General features: G+C 35.4%; 1 protein-coding gene across 1 annotated transcript in view; it reads right to left on the bottom strand.

The window, feature by feature from the left end:
* Positions 1 to 4,653: 4,653 nt before the first annotated feature.
* LOC114311661 (putative protein phosphatase 2C 47) overlaps positions 4,654 to 15,618 on the bottom strand; it is an 85,208-nt gene continuing 74,243 nt past the window's right edge. Inside the window, exons 4-8 of the mRNA XM_082873931.1 lie at positions 11,188 to 11,257; positions 10,860 to 11,079; positions 10,595 to 10,699; positions 7,595 to 7,690; positions 4,654 to 5,055 (exon numbers count right to left, since the gene is read on the bottom strand). Of these exons, the coding sequence (XP_082730057.1) occupies positions 10,887 to 11,079; positions 11,188 to 11,257 (263 nt within the window). The 3' untranslated portion in view covers positions 4,654 to 5,055; positions 7,595 to 7,690; positions 10,595 to 10,699; positions 10,860 to 10,886. The remainder of the gene's footprint in view (positions 5,056 to 7,594; positions 7,691 to 10,594; positions 10,700 to 10,859; positions 11,080 to 11,187; positions 11,258 to 15,618) is intronic.

Genomic DNA, 15,618 nt, shown 5'->3' with positions numbered 1-15,618 from the left:
CTCCCATTAGTTCTGCTTTTCATGGGTGCATACCTCATAGAATAGAATCTCCCAAACTTTTAGGAAGAAGGGGTACCTACTGAGCACAATCGAATTTGTTATGGGGCCAAACAGTATGGCTTTGGTGCTCTTTAAGCCCATTTGGTGCTTTTTAAACCCCATTTTATTTTTGGCCACTTTGAGGCAAAAAATATATAATATTTGTCATAAAAATATGTAATATATATATCACAAAAATATATAACAAAAGCGCATATGGTCTACATATTTTAGCATTACCCTAACAGCATTTGCATGTGATGTCTCTTGTTATTCATAGCCCTTTCAGACCGTCATGTAGAAAAGATAAAGAGAAAGAAGAGAATTTAGAAGTGGACAACTAACATGAGATATCGTGGATTAATATATATATATATTTCACTATTGCGTTATTTCAATAAAAAAAAGACGATGATAGTTAATTTTTTTTATACATTACATAGTTGTACCTTATAAAGAATGACTTTTATGTATAAATTGAAATAGATATTTATATGATGTAATCAAAAGCTTCTTAGAAATAGATATACAGATAACGACCCTTTGCTAGGGGTGTAAAATCGGCCTGGCTTGGCCCGTCTAGCTTGGTCCTGCTCGGGCTCTTGCCAAAAATTAGGGTCAGACCGGGGCTAGTCCAGTTCCAAAAAATTTAGGCCTAGGCCCAAGTCCAATCCTAGGGTTAATCAGACCTCGGGCCAGGGTTTGGACCTGGTCTTGGGCTTAGCTTGCAAGTGATGTTGGGCGTCAGACAGTTTGGGCCTCAGGTTGGGCTGTTCAGGCTAGGTCAAGCCCAAAAAAGCATGGACCAAGCCCTAGACTGGGGGGTCGGGTTGTGTCGAATATCGGGCTGGCAGACCATTTTTACACTCATTCCCTTCCCCCTCTCCTTATTTATTTTACTTTTGCTTTAATTTTAATTTTTAATTGTTTTTTTTGCTTTTATTTATTTATTTGCAAAAGTTAGTGATTAATTGTTAGATTAACACCATGGAGAACTCACACCCTCTCCTTGATTAGATTAATGGTTTAACCAATGACTTGGTATAAATACAACCAAATACCATTAATCTTATCTTCCCATCTTTCAATTTTCTTTTGTCAAGTGATTTTTTAAGTTAAAATATGATGTGAAAAAATTAAAGTATTTGGAAAATTAAAGCACTTCAATTTTATTTTTTTTTTAGAATAAATGTGTAAAAGAAATGAAAAAGAATTTTAAATTTTTTTATATGATTTTTTAACTTTTTTATTTTTTTAAATATGTTTTTAACTATTTTAACACAAAACAATTTCTTTTCAATCACAAAAGCATTGCAAACATTATTTGGCTGATTTATAGTTAAAAGCTATGCACAATAAAATTACAAGAAAATTTATAGTTGTGGGCCTTGCTAGAGTAAAGAAAATTCTACATTATTAAATGTACAGATTTGGTTTTTCCCAAATCAGTAATGATACATCCCTTTAATTTGGGAGTTCTAAAAGAACACTAATAATGTGAGAAATAAAAAAAAAAGAAAAAAAAAAGCAAAATCAAAACATCACATCACATGAGACTTACACACCAATTAAAACTATTAAAACTCTTAATTTAGAGTTCCCAATCTTTTTTTCTTCCCCAAATACATAAGAATGTTTTGTTAATGATTTATAGTGGTGTTTGATTATCACGTGTATTGGTTGCCTTTTTTTTATTTTATTTTTTTATTTGAGTGTAGTGGTCGTCTTTGTTTTTAAATTTAGAATATTTAAGGGTCAGAATTAGAGATTCTTATGGTGTGATTATTTTTTTTTAAAGGGTGTGTACACTAGTCATTTCTTGAATTTTTAGATGTTTAGGTCCAAATTAACATAATGTTTTTACAAGAAAAATGATATGTCGCCATAATTTTTATATAAAATTTACTCTCAAAATGATGTAACAATGATAAAAATTACACCCATATAGCATTACTTATTTTGTTTTTATTGCAATATTTGCGTACAATTTTTTATTTTTATTTTTTATATAGCACTACTTGTTCTATAATATGAAAAAAGTATCTATATAATATTATTTTCTTTTCTATTTTTTGTTTTGCAAATATACATCTATTTTAATATTGATTGGGAAAATTATTGCATATTTAATGATATTCTTTTTTTAATTTTTTTATAATTATAAAAATGTATATTTTAATATATTTACGTACAATATTTTCGCTATTTCCTTCCCCTCTCTTCTCATTTATTTTACTTTTTCTTCCATCTTCAACCCTTCTTTTTTCATTGTTTTTCTGCTTTTATTTTTTATTTTCTTATTAGCAAAAATTAGTAATTAGTTATTAGATTAACATCTAAGGGAGTTGAACTCACACCTTTTACTTTTTCTTCCATCTTCAACCCTTATTTTTTCATTGTTTTTCTGCTTTTATTTTTTATTTTCTAATTAGCAAAAATTAGTAATTAGTTATTAGATTAACATCTAAGGGAGTTGAACTCACATCTTCTCCTAACAAACACTAAAGTCTTGCCTCCTATTATACTCCTAAGAGTGTAACTCAAAATTTCTCCTTAAGAGAGACTTAGTGACCAAAGGACTAGCCACGCAAGTGGTTTAACATAGTGACTACATTGGTACAAATACAATCAAATACCATTACTCGTCTTCCCATCTTTTAATTTTCTTTTGGGAAGTGATTTATTTTTAGTAAATTTTTGATTAAAATATGAAGTGAAAAATGAAAGTGTTTGTAAATGACTCTAATTTTTATTTTATTTTTTATGGAAAATATGCAAAAAAATAAAAAATGAGTTTTTATTTTTTATATGAGTTTTAAGCTTTTTGATTTTTGAATAAGTTTTTAACTATTTTAATACCAAACTTCTCCCCGATCATAAAGCATTGCAAATATCATTTCGTTCGTTTATAGTTTAAAGCTATGCACAATAAAATTACAAGAAAATCTATAGCCGTGCCCCTGGTTAGAGTAAAGAAAAATCTTGCCGTCCTTGTTTGTCATCTTCTAAAAAAATTAAAAAGTCAAAAAGTTACTATCTTATTTAAGTCATATCATCTTATTTAAGTCATATCACCTCTCTATCACATCATTTCAAACCCAACCCATACCCAACTCATATTTTATAAAAAGTCAAAAAGTGCATTTATTTAGAATATCCCAAAAGTGTACTGTTTTGATTTCCCCCAAATATTTAGGTTGTATTCGGTTGATAAATTTTAGTAAGGATTTGAAAAGAAAAAGAAAAAGTTGTGTGAAATGTCGATAAAATGTAACTATATTTTATTCGCATTTTACATACTTTTTCCCTTTCATTTGCTAAATCTCCAACCAAATTTATTAACCAAAATAATATTAGGAATGTTTGGTTAATGATTTATAGTTGTGTTTGATTATCACGAATAGTGGTGGTTGTTATTTTTTGTTTTTTTGTTTTTAGAATTGTGTATAGTAGTTGTCTTGGTTTAGAAATTTTGTGATCCTAGATTATGATATAGTAGTGAGGGTTATGAAACAAATAAATGGCGGACATTAATTTTTACAGCTAGAGGGTGGGTCTAGCGGAAAGCTGAGGAGTTCGCAACAGCTAAATCACAATCTTCGGACGAGCTCATATTGACATAAGGCTGCCTATTTTCAATGCTGGGAGTGAAGCAAGAAAAATCTGTCATTTGAGGCCTTTCACGGCCATAATAATATCAACAAGCCTGAAACTCTAGTTAATAAATCAAAAGAGGGATGAACCGGATTTGGGTTAGTACAAATGTTTCAGGATCAATACTCTAAGATAATAAGAAGAGAAAATCTCTTTACGCTTTACTAATATAGTTATATAGGTTTTCTTGCTTTCTTCGCATGCTTTCGGGGTCGTGTTCGTGTCGTGATATTTTGAATGTGTCAAAATTATCATAATAATAACCTAACTCATGTATTATTTTGTGTTATTGTGTCATGTCATTTCTAATTTGTATCCAATTTGTATAGTATTAATGTGTCATGTAAAAATATTTTACCATAAGCTAAAAATATCAAGTGTACAAAAAATATAAAAAAAAAATTCTTCACAATTTAATTTTTATGAAACTAATCTATATTGAATGAAATTATTCATAAGAATATTTGATTTCAATTCAATTTGATTTTCTTAATTTACAAAAACAATAGCTTATTATTATATATATATATATATACTAAATTAACTCAAACAGTAGACAAATAAATTTTCAATTGAAAACAAAAACAAAACCTTTATTAGCTTTCAAATCCTATTTTACATGCTTTTTTCTTAGTTAGATGGGAGTTATATAAGAGATTAAAAAATGTCATAACACCCTTTAATAGAAATAATATTAAATATGTAACTAATTTTTCATTATAGCAATTATTCGTGTCAGCTTTGTTCTATACAAATTTGACAGTAATCCAACCTATTTAATATTCGTGCTAACGAGTTGTGCCATATACATATTCATGTAGATTTGAATCGTATTATCATATCAAATATTCCTGCCTTAATCATGTAGTGCAGTTTAATTTTAATGAAGTGTTCATGCCTTTTTGGGGAGAGAGAGAGTGTGTGTGCGCGCGCGCGCGCACTGTGAACACATTAAACATCTATTAGCAATATTATTCCATATATGCACATTGAAATCCAATAATACAAGCATATGCTTTGTGTAGTTTCCCACTAAAAATAAATGTACGCATACAATTTCCACAAGACGAGGAGGTAAACCTTTTCCTACCACCTCTGGTTCATTTCCATGTCTCACTAAAATTAATTTCATACATACAAAACAATTTGTATAAGAATACCATCAAACCTAGTAAATCCTCTCTGCAGTAGATACAGGATGCAGGAAAACGACAATAATAGTTATATTATCTTTGCTTCCACGTTCAGCAGCCTCGGTTGCCAATCTCTTTGAGCACATCCCAGGCTCTTTCACTGTGTCCTTTATTATGCAAACAATCTCTGCGTTGCTCATAACATCCTAGAGCCATCGCTAGCCATAACCTGACAGTCGTACACATATTGTTACTCTCTCTATAAAAATGTGATATGCTAACAAGTCACAACCATCCGTCATAAATAAAGCAAAATTTTGAAAATGGTCTGATTACAAATGAAACATACATCATAAGCATTTGAATTAAATAAGAATTATTGGGAAAAGCATAAAGGTCGCAAAATTATCTAGGGTTTTACTTCCCACCCCCCTTTTCAGCCACTGTAATTTTTTTCAAAAGATCATTTTTTAGAGATCACTAAACTAAATAATATAACTCCAAGTTCAGAAATATGAGAAGCATGTGAAGGGAGGTGTTAACAGTTGATATTGGTAATATGACAAGAAGGTTGAATATGAAGAGATAATAAAAATAGAAAAGAGAGAAGAAAGAACACAAAAAGTTAACGTGGTTCAGTCAATCTTGGCCTACGTCCACACATACAAAGCCCTATGGGCTACATCTTTTATTCACACTAGTTAATCCTCTTGATTACATGGTACACCATATATATAGTGGGAGATACAATCAAATCCCTTCAATTATGGATCTTCATATATTCTGATATCTTTAACACTATAATATTATCTCAAACTTAACCAGTCCCAAATATACTAGAGAGGTTATCTTTTAGGTATGGACTGTATCACTTTACATGTAGTTCTATGGAAGTTCAATCGTCAGAACACTCTCTCATTCTAGGCTTACTCCACACCCTCCTTGTTTTGTCTTATTTCAATGCTTTGAAACCATGAGGTGTGAATGGGGAGGGAAGAGATAGGGCAAGGTCGCTAGAATTTTTTTATTTTTAGAACCAAAAAACAAAGGCATAAACCATAATCGTTCAAATTGTGGTATACGATCTCTTTTGAATAAGTTTGATCTGAGTGCCTACCTGTGTTATGCACTAACAAACGAAAAGCATAATACAAATTAGAATAATTACAAGTCTGCCAAGATAATTTTTTTTTTTTTTTTGATAACTCAGCATCTGGCCCACTAGACCGACCACTCTGGAAGACCAATCCCACCATCCACTAGTGGCGGGTCGGGCAAAGTCCCATATGAACTGGTCTCGAGAAATTGTTTGCACTTAGTAGATTTTGAAGGGAGCACACCCTAGGCTCAGGTCTTGACCACTAGGCCAACCCCTTGGGGTTAGTCTGCCAAGATACTTGTATTCTATTTTTAACTGTAAACATAACAAAAGAATAAGGGTTGAATTCAAGAAGCCTCAAAATGCTTCAAATGAAAGAGAAATTAGACCTATGGTTTAGTTTTGATATTGTATATGATGCTTTTGTTGGTTGTGTTTTACAGTGATATATGTTTGATATTTCACAATACAAAATTAGTGAGTGGCTAGCAAATGATAAACTTGTACTTTGAATTGTCAATATCCTTTGGTGTTAGGTATTGGATAGCTTAATGAAATATGAGAATGTAACATGATTTTGTCATTAGTATTTGATGAATAATTCATTACAAAAGGAGTACAAGTGTTTTAAAAGTTTTACATTTTTCCTGCTGTAATGATTGAGATTAAAAAGCTCCAAAATAAGTCTTTGATATTTGTTTTATGATTAAATGTTCATTATCTAAATTATTTTGGAGTTAGAAAGGGTTTTGGATGAGTTTGAGATGCTTAACACGTGAAAATCTTAAAAACATTGAAGGTCTTGAGTCGACCTCAAATAAATGAGTCGACCCTGAACTCCAATTGTCGTGCAGATAAAAGGATTAGTCAACTCCTTGACAAAATAAATCGAATCCCTTAAGAAAAGTTCTGAGAGCTTCAGATTTCACCTAGATTCAAAATAAGTTGACTCCTTCGCAAAATTTAAATTCTAAAATATGCAACAGCTACTTCGTTTCAACTGCTAGAGACGCATTTACTGCACTGGAACGACCAAAATGAGATGAAGGGCAATAAAAACAAGATTTTTACATGTCTACAAACATGGGATGAAGGATTAAATGTAATACCCATCAAGATCTTTCAAGTTTTGAGCTTCAACTTCCATATTCTTTTGCATTTGAGCTTTGTTGTTTAAATTCAACTCCTTAAAGAGTTTATTGTTCTAAAACCTTGTGTTACTTCTTTTCCACATCATTCGTAAAAGGGTTTTTAAACTATTGGGATTAATGGAGTGTTTGTGGGAAACACTTGGAGAAAATCTTGTTCTGTAAGGCTACAGATTTCAAACTTCAATAATATATCTCAGGATTATTCTATTGTCTTGCTAATAACATTTCCAAGTATGGGACCTCCTAAATTGGGGGCCTACAAATTTCAAATTGCACGAACATGAATTGTGCTATGATCATCCAGGCACTACAGAAAATTGTGTTTGGTAATGGCATATAGAACAAATGCTTTTAAAGTGATTAAAGCAGATGCAATTGCAGTTATTTAAAATTTCTGATTTCCCTAGAAACTGTACATAAAAGTTTATTTAGAAGCCACAAATCCATTTATTAGTTTGTCGTAGTACACAAATAACAAACCCCAGATAACAGAAGATTATCAGATCAAAGGACCTTACCAAGTATTCATCTTCTACATACAGTATGGTCTTAGTTATCTCAGGTTCTGCAGTCACAACAGGCTTCATATCATCGTCACCAATAGACAGCGTAACCTGTAAAAAATATGTGATTAATAAACTTCAAATTCAACCACAAATTATTGATTATTGCTTTCACATCATGTTGAATACTGGAAGCACGGGCAAAGAGTGGGGCCGGGCAGGGACCATGTGTTCCTGTTTACCCACCCTCTTCTTGTTTCTTTATTTTTTAAATCTAGTTTACAGAAACCTCATTAAATAGAAACCAACCTTTTGTTTCTAATTCATTATTTAGAATTTAAAAAATAAAATAAATAAAATATCAGCTATTAGCTCAGTGCTATCTCTTAATACCCAAAAAGATAAGGTGCAAGGTTCAGGCCCTCCCAAGACATGAAGGAAAAATAAAAATAAAGGAATATATAACTTTAACAAATTAAAGAAAAAATGTTTGCCTACTGTAGGTGTGCTTTGTTGGTGGACATGCTAGCAAGTTTGGTTGAGAACTATGAATCTTCCTATACTCAACCTATTGTTGTATTTAATTTTAGCTACACCACACATAGAACCAAAATCAATGTTTTAGGGTAAATCATATTAATATATATACATACATACATATATATACACATATGTAGGTTTAGAGAAAAGAAACAGTTAGGGAATGAGTTAGACTTCATTCCCTTTTATATTGATAATTCTGATCAATTTCCTATTCTAACAACATATATATTTTTAGGGTAAATTACAGTAAACCCCCCTCAACTATGACCCATTGTCAAGTTAAAAATCAATGTTTAAAAATTCAACACTCAACCCGCTTATAGTTTTGTTTTGTAACTCTAAACCTCTTCTGTCATCACACCTCTTCTGTCATCACACCGGTAGTCATTTGGCATAAATGTATCATACTGTAATTAAAAATTTATGACTAAAAAAGCCTTATTATATATACATACATCGTATATATATACACAACCAGCAACTCTACATGGCCAGAAATGCCAAGCCATAACCAGAAACTCTCATGGCTAATACCAACTAGAGAACCCTTATTAGCCAAGCCATTATGATTTGATAAAAAAGTTCCACAGCAAAAGAATTGAGGGTTTTGATGGTGATACGTTGATTAGGTGGGGGGATTTTAGTGGACATATGTTGAATTAATAGGGCTTTTAGTGTATTGGGGTGTTTGATCAGTGGGAGGGAGGCTGTGGGGAAGGGGTTTCGGCTTGGTGGGAATCGAAAGGGGAGGTGGTGAGTGGTGGGGGAAATAAGGTGGTGGTGCAGAGATGGGAGGAGGGAGGAACAATGAAGGAGATGCCATTGGTTAAAGAAAGAAAAAAAAAGGAGTTGGTGTAGGCTGGAAGAGGGGTTGCATGTGGCAAGTGAGATGAAGAGAGGTGGGCCATTGTCTTCAACCACCGTTGTTGCCATTGCCATTGCCATTGCCATTGCCGTAAGCTGTTGTAGCCATTGCCAACCCCTCATCTCTCTCTCTCTCTCTCTCTCTCTCTTCAATGAGTTCAAAACCCCAAGCCCTTAAACAACACCCCCATCTCCATTGCCACCCCCAAACTTCACTCCCTTTGTTGATCATTAGGTCCTGCAAAAATATGGGATTGTTGTGGTGATTCAGAGTGGCTGACTTTACTCCCTTTGTCAAATGAATTTGTTGTGTTTGTTAATCGGAATTGTGGAGACACTGTGGAATTAAGGGTTTGGGATTGAATTGGTAGTCTGGTAGCAATACAATTGAAGGGTAAAAGGGTAACTTAATAATTTCTGTTAACAGTGTTAATGACTTTTGCAATTCATATACTTCAAGGGGGGTAAGTGTTGCCTTTAAAACATTAAGGGGGCAACTCAAAAATAGGTCATAGTTGAGGGGGGTTTAATGTAATTTACCCTATTTTTTTACTGTACTGTTGTGAGCTGATTGTAAAGTGTAATGTATATACCTGAAAGTTGTACCTGTACTATTTCTTTGTGTAATGTAATGGGATTTGAGTAGGGAGGAAAGAGAGTTCGGTGTGTGCTACTTTTATAAACACACACAATATGAAGCAAGTCTGGTTATTGAAATCTAAATCATTTGCTTTGTTATTCGTTTCCATTTTTGTTGTTGAACCCTTGAACGCTAAATTAGGCTTTAAAACATACATCATACATCAATCACCCTACTCTTTTGAATCAGTCCACATCTAATATGAACTTTTTTTTTTGGGTGAATAATCTAATATGAACTTACAATAGAAGATCTCACTATTTTAACTTAATAATCTTAACTAGCCTTAAACCCTTAACCATCATGCCTTAGATTTCTAATATGAAATTGGGGTGGGGTGTGACAACCTGCCACTGATTTGCCCCAAAAATCCTAACCTCAAGGAGCAACCACTCCTATTCACCAGTCTCTAGACCTCCAAAAGCCTATGCGCCCTCTGAGAGGTTGAGACTGCCCAAAAGACCTCTCTTCAGGAATTAAGAAGCTTCTTTTGAGCCAACAAAGGAACTTCAAATCCCAACATCAGGGATCTTTCCAGAGATCTACCCTTTTTCGCGACCCACATCTTCTTGCGATCAACCTCGTCAACAACCACATCGAATGCTTTCAACCCAACTTGCATAATGTTCCTCTTCATGGTGACAACTGATGAACCCTCCATACAACTACCAGCCGATGCAAGACACAAGGAGCCTCCTCGCTACGCTCAGAAGTTGGAGTAGGATGCGAGGACCTTTTATATTTTCTCTCATGTTTTAGTGATCATAAGTATTTTTGGTAATCATAATGCTCAAGATATCCCTAGATATGGGTTGTAGTGGTGGTCCATGTGTCTTAACACTTGGTGCAAAAAGAATTTGACGAAACAAGTTTATATTATATACTTCCTCACAATAGACAACCATATTAGAAGACAATAGTCTACACATTTTTCTAGAATATCGTTAAGCAAAGGATAAGAAGAAAACCTGGAGAGCAGCCTGCCCAACCCTCTACGTGTCAACTTGCCATTTGACCTGTCCCCCTTCACTGATAATATGTTCTCTCTCCTCGGGACAACTTGCAACATGATCCTACAGCATCAAGTTGAATTAGTTGGAGAACAATTTAACCCATTTGGGTAAGCAAAGGAGACAATTTTTAATAAAATAAGTTTAAAAAGGTCCATGTTTTATTCTAATAGAATGTTTCAACTACACAGTCATTTAGTTGATAAATCAAGTCCGATCTCACCTTACTTAGAGCATAAGCACTGCCAGCTCAGCATAGCATTGCCCTGCAATCGCCAGCATTAGCAACAAAAAGCTTGTTTCTGACTATAAGAGCCACAATGGCTGTGCAACCAGGATGCCAGTCTTTCTGAATAACTCCCTTACATTTACGATGGGAATCCAATTCATTCCTGAATGCAACATCTGTCTTGACAAATGCTTCTAGTAATGCATCGGACGGACTGCATTGTTATCAAATACAAAATAAAAATATGTACTTCTTATTAAATAGATTCATATATAGATTATAGAATGTAAAGAGCCCACAAGAATAATAGAATGGAAGAAACCTTTTTATGAAACCAAGACTTTGCAAAAATCCTGGTAGAGCTCGAGCAGAAAACTCAGCAGCTGCTGCACCTGCATTTGATCTTGCCATTTTTATTGTAATCTAGAGCAACTAATGCACGACACATAGGCTATGTTTGGAAACAACCAAAAAGAATTATAAAAAAAAAGGAATTCTTCAAGAATTTAAACATTTATTTCTTAAAACTAATTTCCAAAATAATTCCATTTTGTAATAGTTGGGCTTTGTAATGCTCATTATGCCATTTTGGTTTCATTAAGAAACACTTCAAGTGATGCCCAAGCAATTGTTTATTAATTAATATTGTGATCACCCACATGAGCTTTAGTTCTCATTAAAATCCACTGTTGCTTGAGTTTGGTACCAAATACACCAATAGGATGAAAATAAGTAGCTCTTAATTTATGACGCACCTCGATGACCATCAAAGATTCCAAACACATGGATATCCTTCTCACCGCACATTGGGGCATAAGAAAGTGAGTGTCCTCCATTGTCTCCCTTCTCCCACAAGTACCGAAGGATCCCCAAGACAACACTAGATGGTATCACTACAAGAAAAGTGGACTTATGAGACGGAACTTTTTGCGACGACACAACTTGCCGTCTCAAAAAATGTGACTTTTTGAGACGACACAACTTGCCGTCGCAACAAATGTGACTTTTTGCGACGGCACTACTTGCCGTCTCAAAAAATGTGACTTTTTGAGACGGCACAACTTGCCGTCGCAAAAAATGTGACTATTTGAGACGACACAACTTGCCGTTCCAACAAATGTGACTTTTTGCGACGGCACTACTTGCCGTCTCAAAAAATGTGACTTTTTGAGACGGCACAACTTGCCGTCGCAAAAAATGTGACTTTTGGAGACGGCACAACTTCCTGTCTAAAAAAATGTGACTTTTTGAGACGGCACAACTTGCTATCGCAAAAAAAAGAGTATTTCTGACGACAAAAATTGCTGTCGCAAAAAAAATAAAGGTACCAGCTGCAGTCGCAAAAAAAAAAAAGAAAACGGAAGAGTTTTTTGCGATTGTAATACGTACCGTTGCAAAAAAAATTAAAAATTAAAAAAAAATAAAAAAAAAAATATATATATATATTGTGGCTTTGAGACGGCTTCATATATATATAGTCATAAAATGGTTTAAATAAATGCAACGGTATTTTTCTGTTACAAAAAAAAATAAATAAATAAAAACGACGTCGTCTTACTCTTTTGAACATTTCTCTTTTCACCCATTTTTTCATCTTTCTATCTCTCTGTCTCTCTTCTCTCTCTCTCTCACTCATCTCTGTCTGTCTGTCTCTCTCTCTCTTTCTCTGTGTCTCTGTCTCTTTTATCTCTCTCTCTCTCTCACTCATCACTCTTCTTTCTCTGTCTGTCTCTTTCTCTCTCTATGTCTCTGTCTCTCTTCTCTCTCTCTCTCTCACTCATCACTCTTCTCTGTCTGTCTGTCTGTCTGTCTCTCTCTCTCTTTCTCTGTGTCTCTCGTCCATCTTTCTTCGCTCTCTATCTCTCTTCTCTCTCTGTCTCTCTTCTCTCTCTGTCTTTCTTTTCTCTCTTCTCTTTATCTCTCTCATCTCTCTCTGTCTCTCTCTCGTTTATCTCTTTTCGCTCTCTCTCTCTCTCTCTCTCTGTCTATATCTTTTCATCCATTTTTTCATCTTCATCACTCTTTTCTGTCTGTCCGTTTGTCTATCTGACTCTCTCTCTCTGTGTCTCACTCATCTATCTCTTCTTTTCTCTCTCTGTCTCTTTCGCTCATCTCTCTTCTCTTTACTCATCTCTCTTCTCTTTATGTCTCTCGCTCATCTCTCCTCTCTATCTTTCTCTGTCTCTCTCATCCATCTCTCTTTTCTCTATGTCTCTTTTCTGTCTCACACTCTCTATCTCTTTCTCTTTTTCTCTCTCTCTCCCACTGTGTTTGTGTTGCTCACAGCACTCCCGTCTTCTCTATTTACTGAGCTCCTTCTCGATTTATCGATCCACTACAAGAAAATGCACTTTTAGCGACCACTTTGTCTCTCTCTCGCTCATCACTCTGTCTCTCTCTCTCTCTCTCTCTCTCTTCTCTATCTGTCTCTCACTCATTTCTCTCTCTCACCACCCATCTCCTCTACCACCTTCACCACTACTGCAAACGCCATTCCACCACCACCACTACTTCCACTGTCGCCACTTCACCTCTACGACTACCATTACTACCACTATTGCCACCACTCCACTACCTAGATAAGAGAAATAAGCTACCTAGATAACAAAGCAAAAGACTGGTCCATACATACTATCTAGCATTGAAATGTTATCCCCGAATCTAACAATATAAAGTACATGCATACCCTTCTTGTTATTACATTGCCACGAAATGAAATTTGTTAGATAAAGTGAATTAAGGCATTCATGAATGATCAAGATGACCAATCATTCTATTTGCTTTTTGACAAGTACGACATGAAAATAGTCAGCCCAAGAAAATAGTGTTTAATCCATTATTAGACACTCTAAGAAGTATGGACATGGACAAGAGACACGATAGAGACATGACATGGACACGCTAGCACAACAAATTTCAAAAAATGCAAGATGCAACATGTGAAGGACACCTGCAAAATAAATAGTTTTATATATTTATTATATGTCCTGTATATGAATACTTTAATTAATACCAAATCAAACCAAACCAAGCCAAGCCTTAAGTCTCATCAAATAGGGTCAGCTACATGAATCATTTTTCTCCACTCGAGTCTATCAAAAGCCATTTGGTTAGTCAAATTAAGGAGATTCATATCTCTATTTACTATACTAGCCCACGTCAATTTAGGTTTTCCCCTTCCCCTAACACTTCCCTCTACCGTTACTATATTGCATCTTTTCACTGCTGCCTCTGTTAGTCTTCACAAATATGACCAAACCATCTTAATCTATTATCTCTCAGCTTATCTTCTATCGGTATAAACTCCTACCCACTCACGAATATACTCATTCCTAACTCTGTCTTTTCTAGTCTTGCCACACATCTACCTTGGAATCCGAAATCTCATCAACACTCATCTTATCTATATGTTGTTTCTTAGTTGCCCAACATTCCATCCCATACAATATCGCTATTCTAGTAGTCATTCTATAGAACCTTCCTTTTAATCTAGTGGGTACTTGTTAAAATTGATGTATTATTGATTGATGTATGTTGTAAATTACAAATGGTGAGGGGCTCATGATATAGGAGATGTAGTAGGTGAAGTGGGTGGAGTAGGTGGTGGTAGGTGTAGTAGGTGGAGTAGGTGATGGTAGGTTTTAACAGCCCCCCGCAAACTCAAGGGGGATAGGAACTAACCAACTTGAGTTTGGAGAGAGTAACAAAACAAGAAAATAGACTAATACATAAAAAAAAAAGAGGATAGGAGACACTGTATGGTCGTGTCAGACCATTGGTGAAGACACTGTATGTTGGTGTCATAACGTTGTAGAGGACACTGTATGGTGATGGCAGACCGTTGTAGCAGATAAAGTCTGGACAGTTGACGAGGTCACACCGAACCGATGGAGATGCTAACCGGAATCAATGTCGGGACAGTTTTATGTGGTCATGTCGGACCGTTGGAAAAGCTAACCGGAATCAAATGTCAGGACAGTTTATGGGGTCATGTCGGACCGATGTAAAAGTCGCACCCTCAAAAGGTGTGCCCAATCTGTCAAAAGGCGTGCCATCAAAAGGCGTGCCCAATCCATAAAAAGGTGTGCCGGACATGATGGCGAGGCGCGTGACTACCTTGGCTTGCGCGCCCGTTTTGTCGTCTGGCGTCAAGTGGCGCGAAATGGGCGTATCTGCCCTGGCTATTTAAACCAAGGTTGGAGGCTGAGGCAGAGACAAAACCTGCTAAAAAACCTCTGAAAAACTCTTCGGTTGCTGAGAGAGATACTTTGTAACACTCTGTTGCCTAGAAAATGGCCTCTTCTTCCCGTGGTCTGCTCACCCTCTTTCCCGATCTTAACGAGTCCACAAGAGAGATAACTGGTGCGGTGGCCCGTGAACCTCAACCAAACACCACTGGTTTTGCTCCGTTGAACTTTCCGATGCGGTCTGTTGAGCAAAAAATGGCGGTGCAAACTGATATTGAGGCCAATCAGTATACTTTGAAGTCATGTGTGGAAACCATGACTGCGGTCACAAACTTGTCGCACCGGCTTCAGAGTAGGACAAATGAGGTGCAGCAGTTAAACACCCAACTGGCTCTGCTCCAGTGCATGTATAAGGATGCGCGAGCAAAGATAAGTGTGCTGAAGGCGGAAAATAAGGAGCTAAAGCGGAAGGCCACCGTGATGTTCCGATTTCGAGGTCCGCCATATGCTGCAGTGGAGGAGTATGGGGGAGTGAACGTGCTCGGTGGAGTAGGAAGCACAGAAGC

This window comes from Camellia sinensis, chromosome 6 (assembly GCF_055761805.1).
Source record: "Camellia sinensis isolate YWXY chromosome 6, ASM5576180v1, whole genome shotgun sequence".
In the NCBI taxonomy this organism is placed as follows: Eukaryota; Viridiplantae; Streptophyta; class Magnoliopsida; order Ericales; family Theaceae; genus Camellia; species Camellia sinensis.
This window is presented reverse-complemented; position numbering and strand designations above follow the sequence as displayed.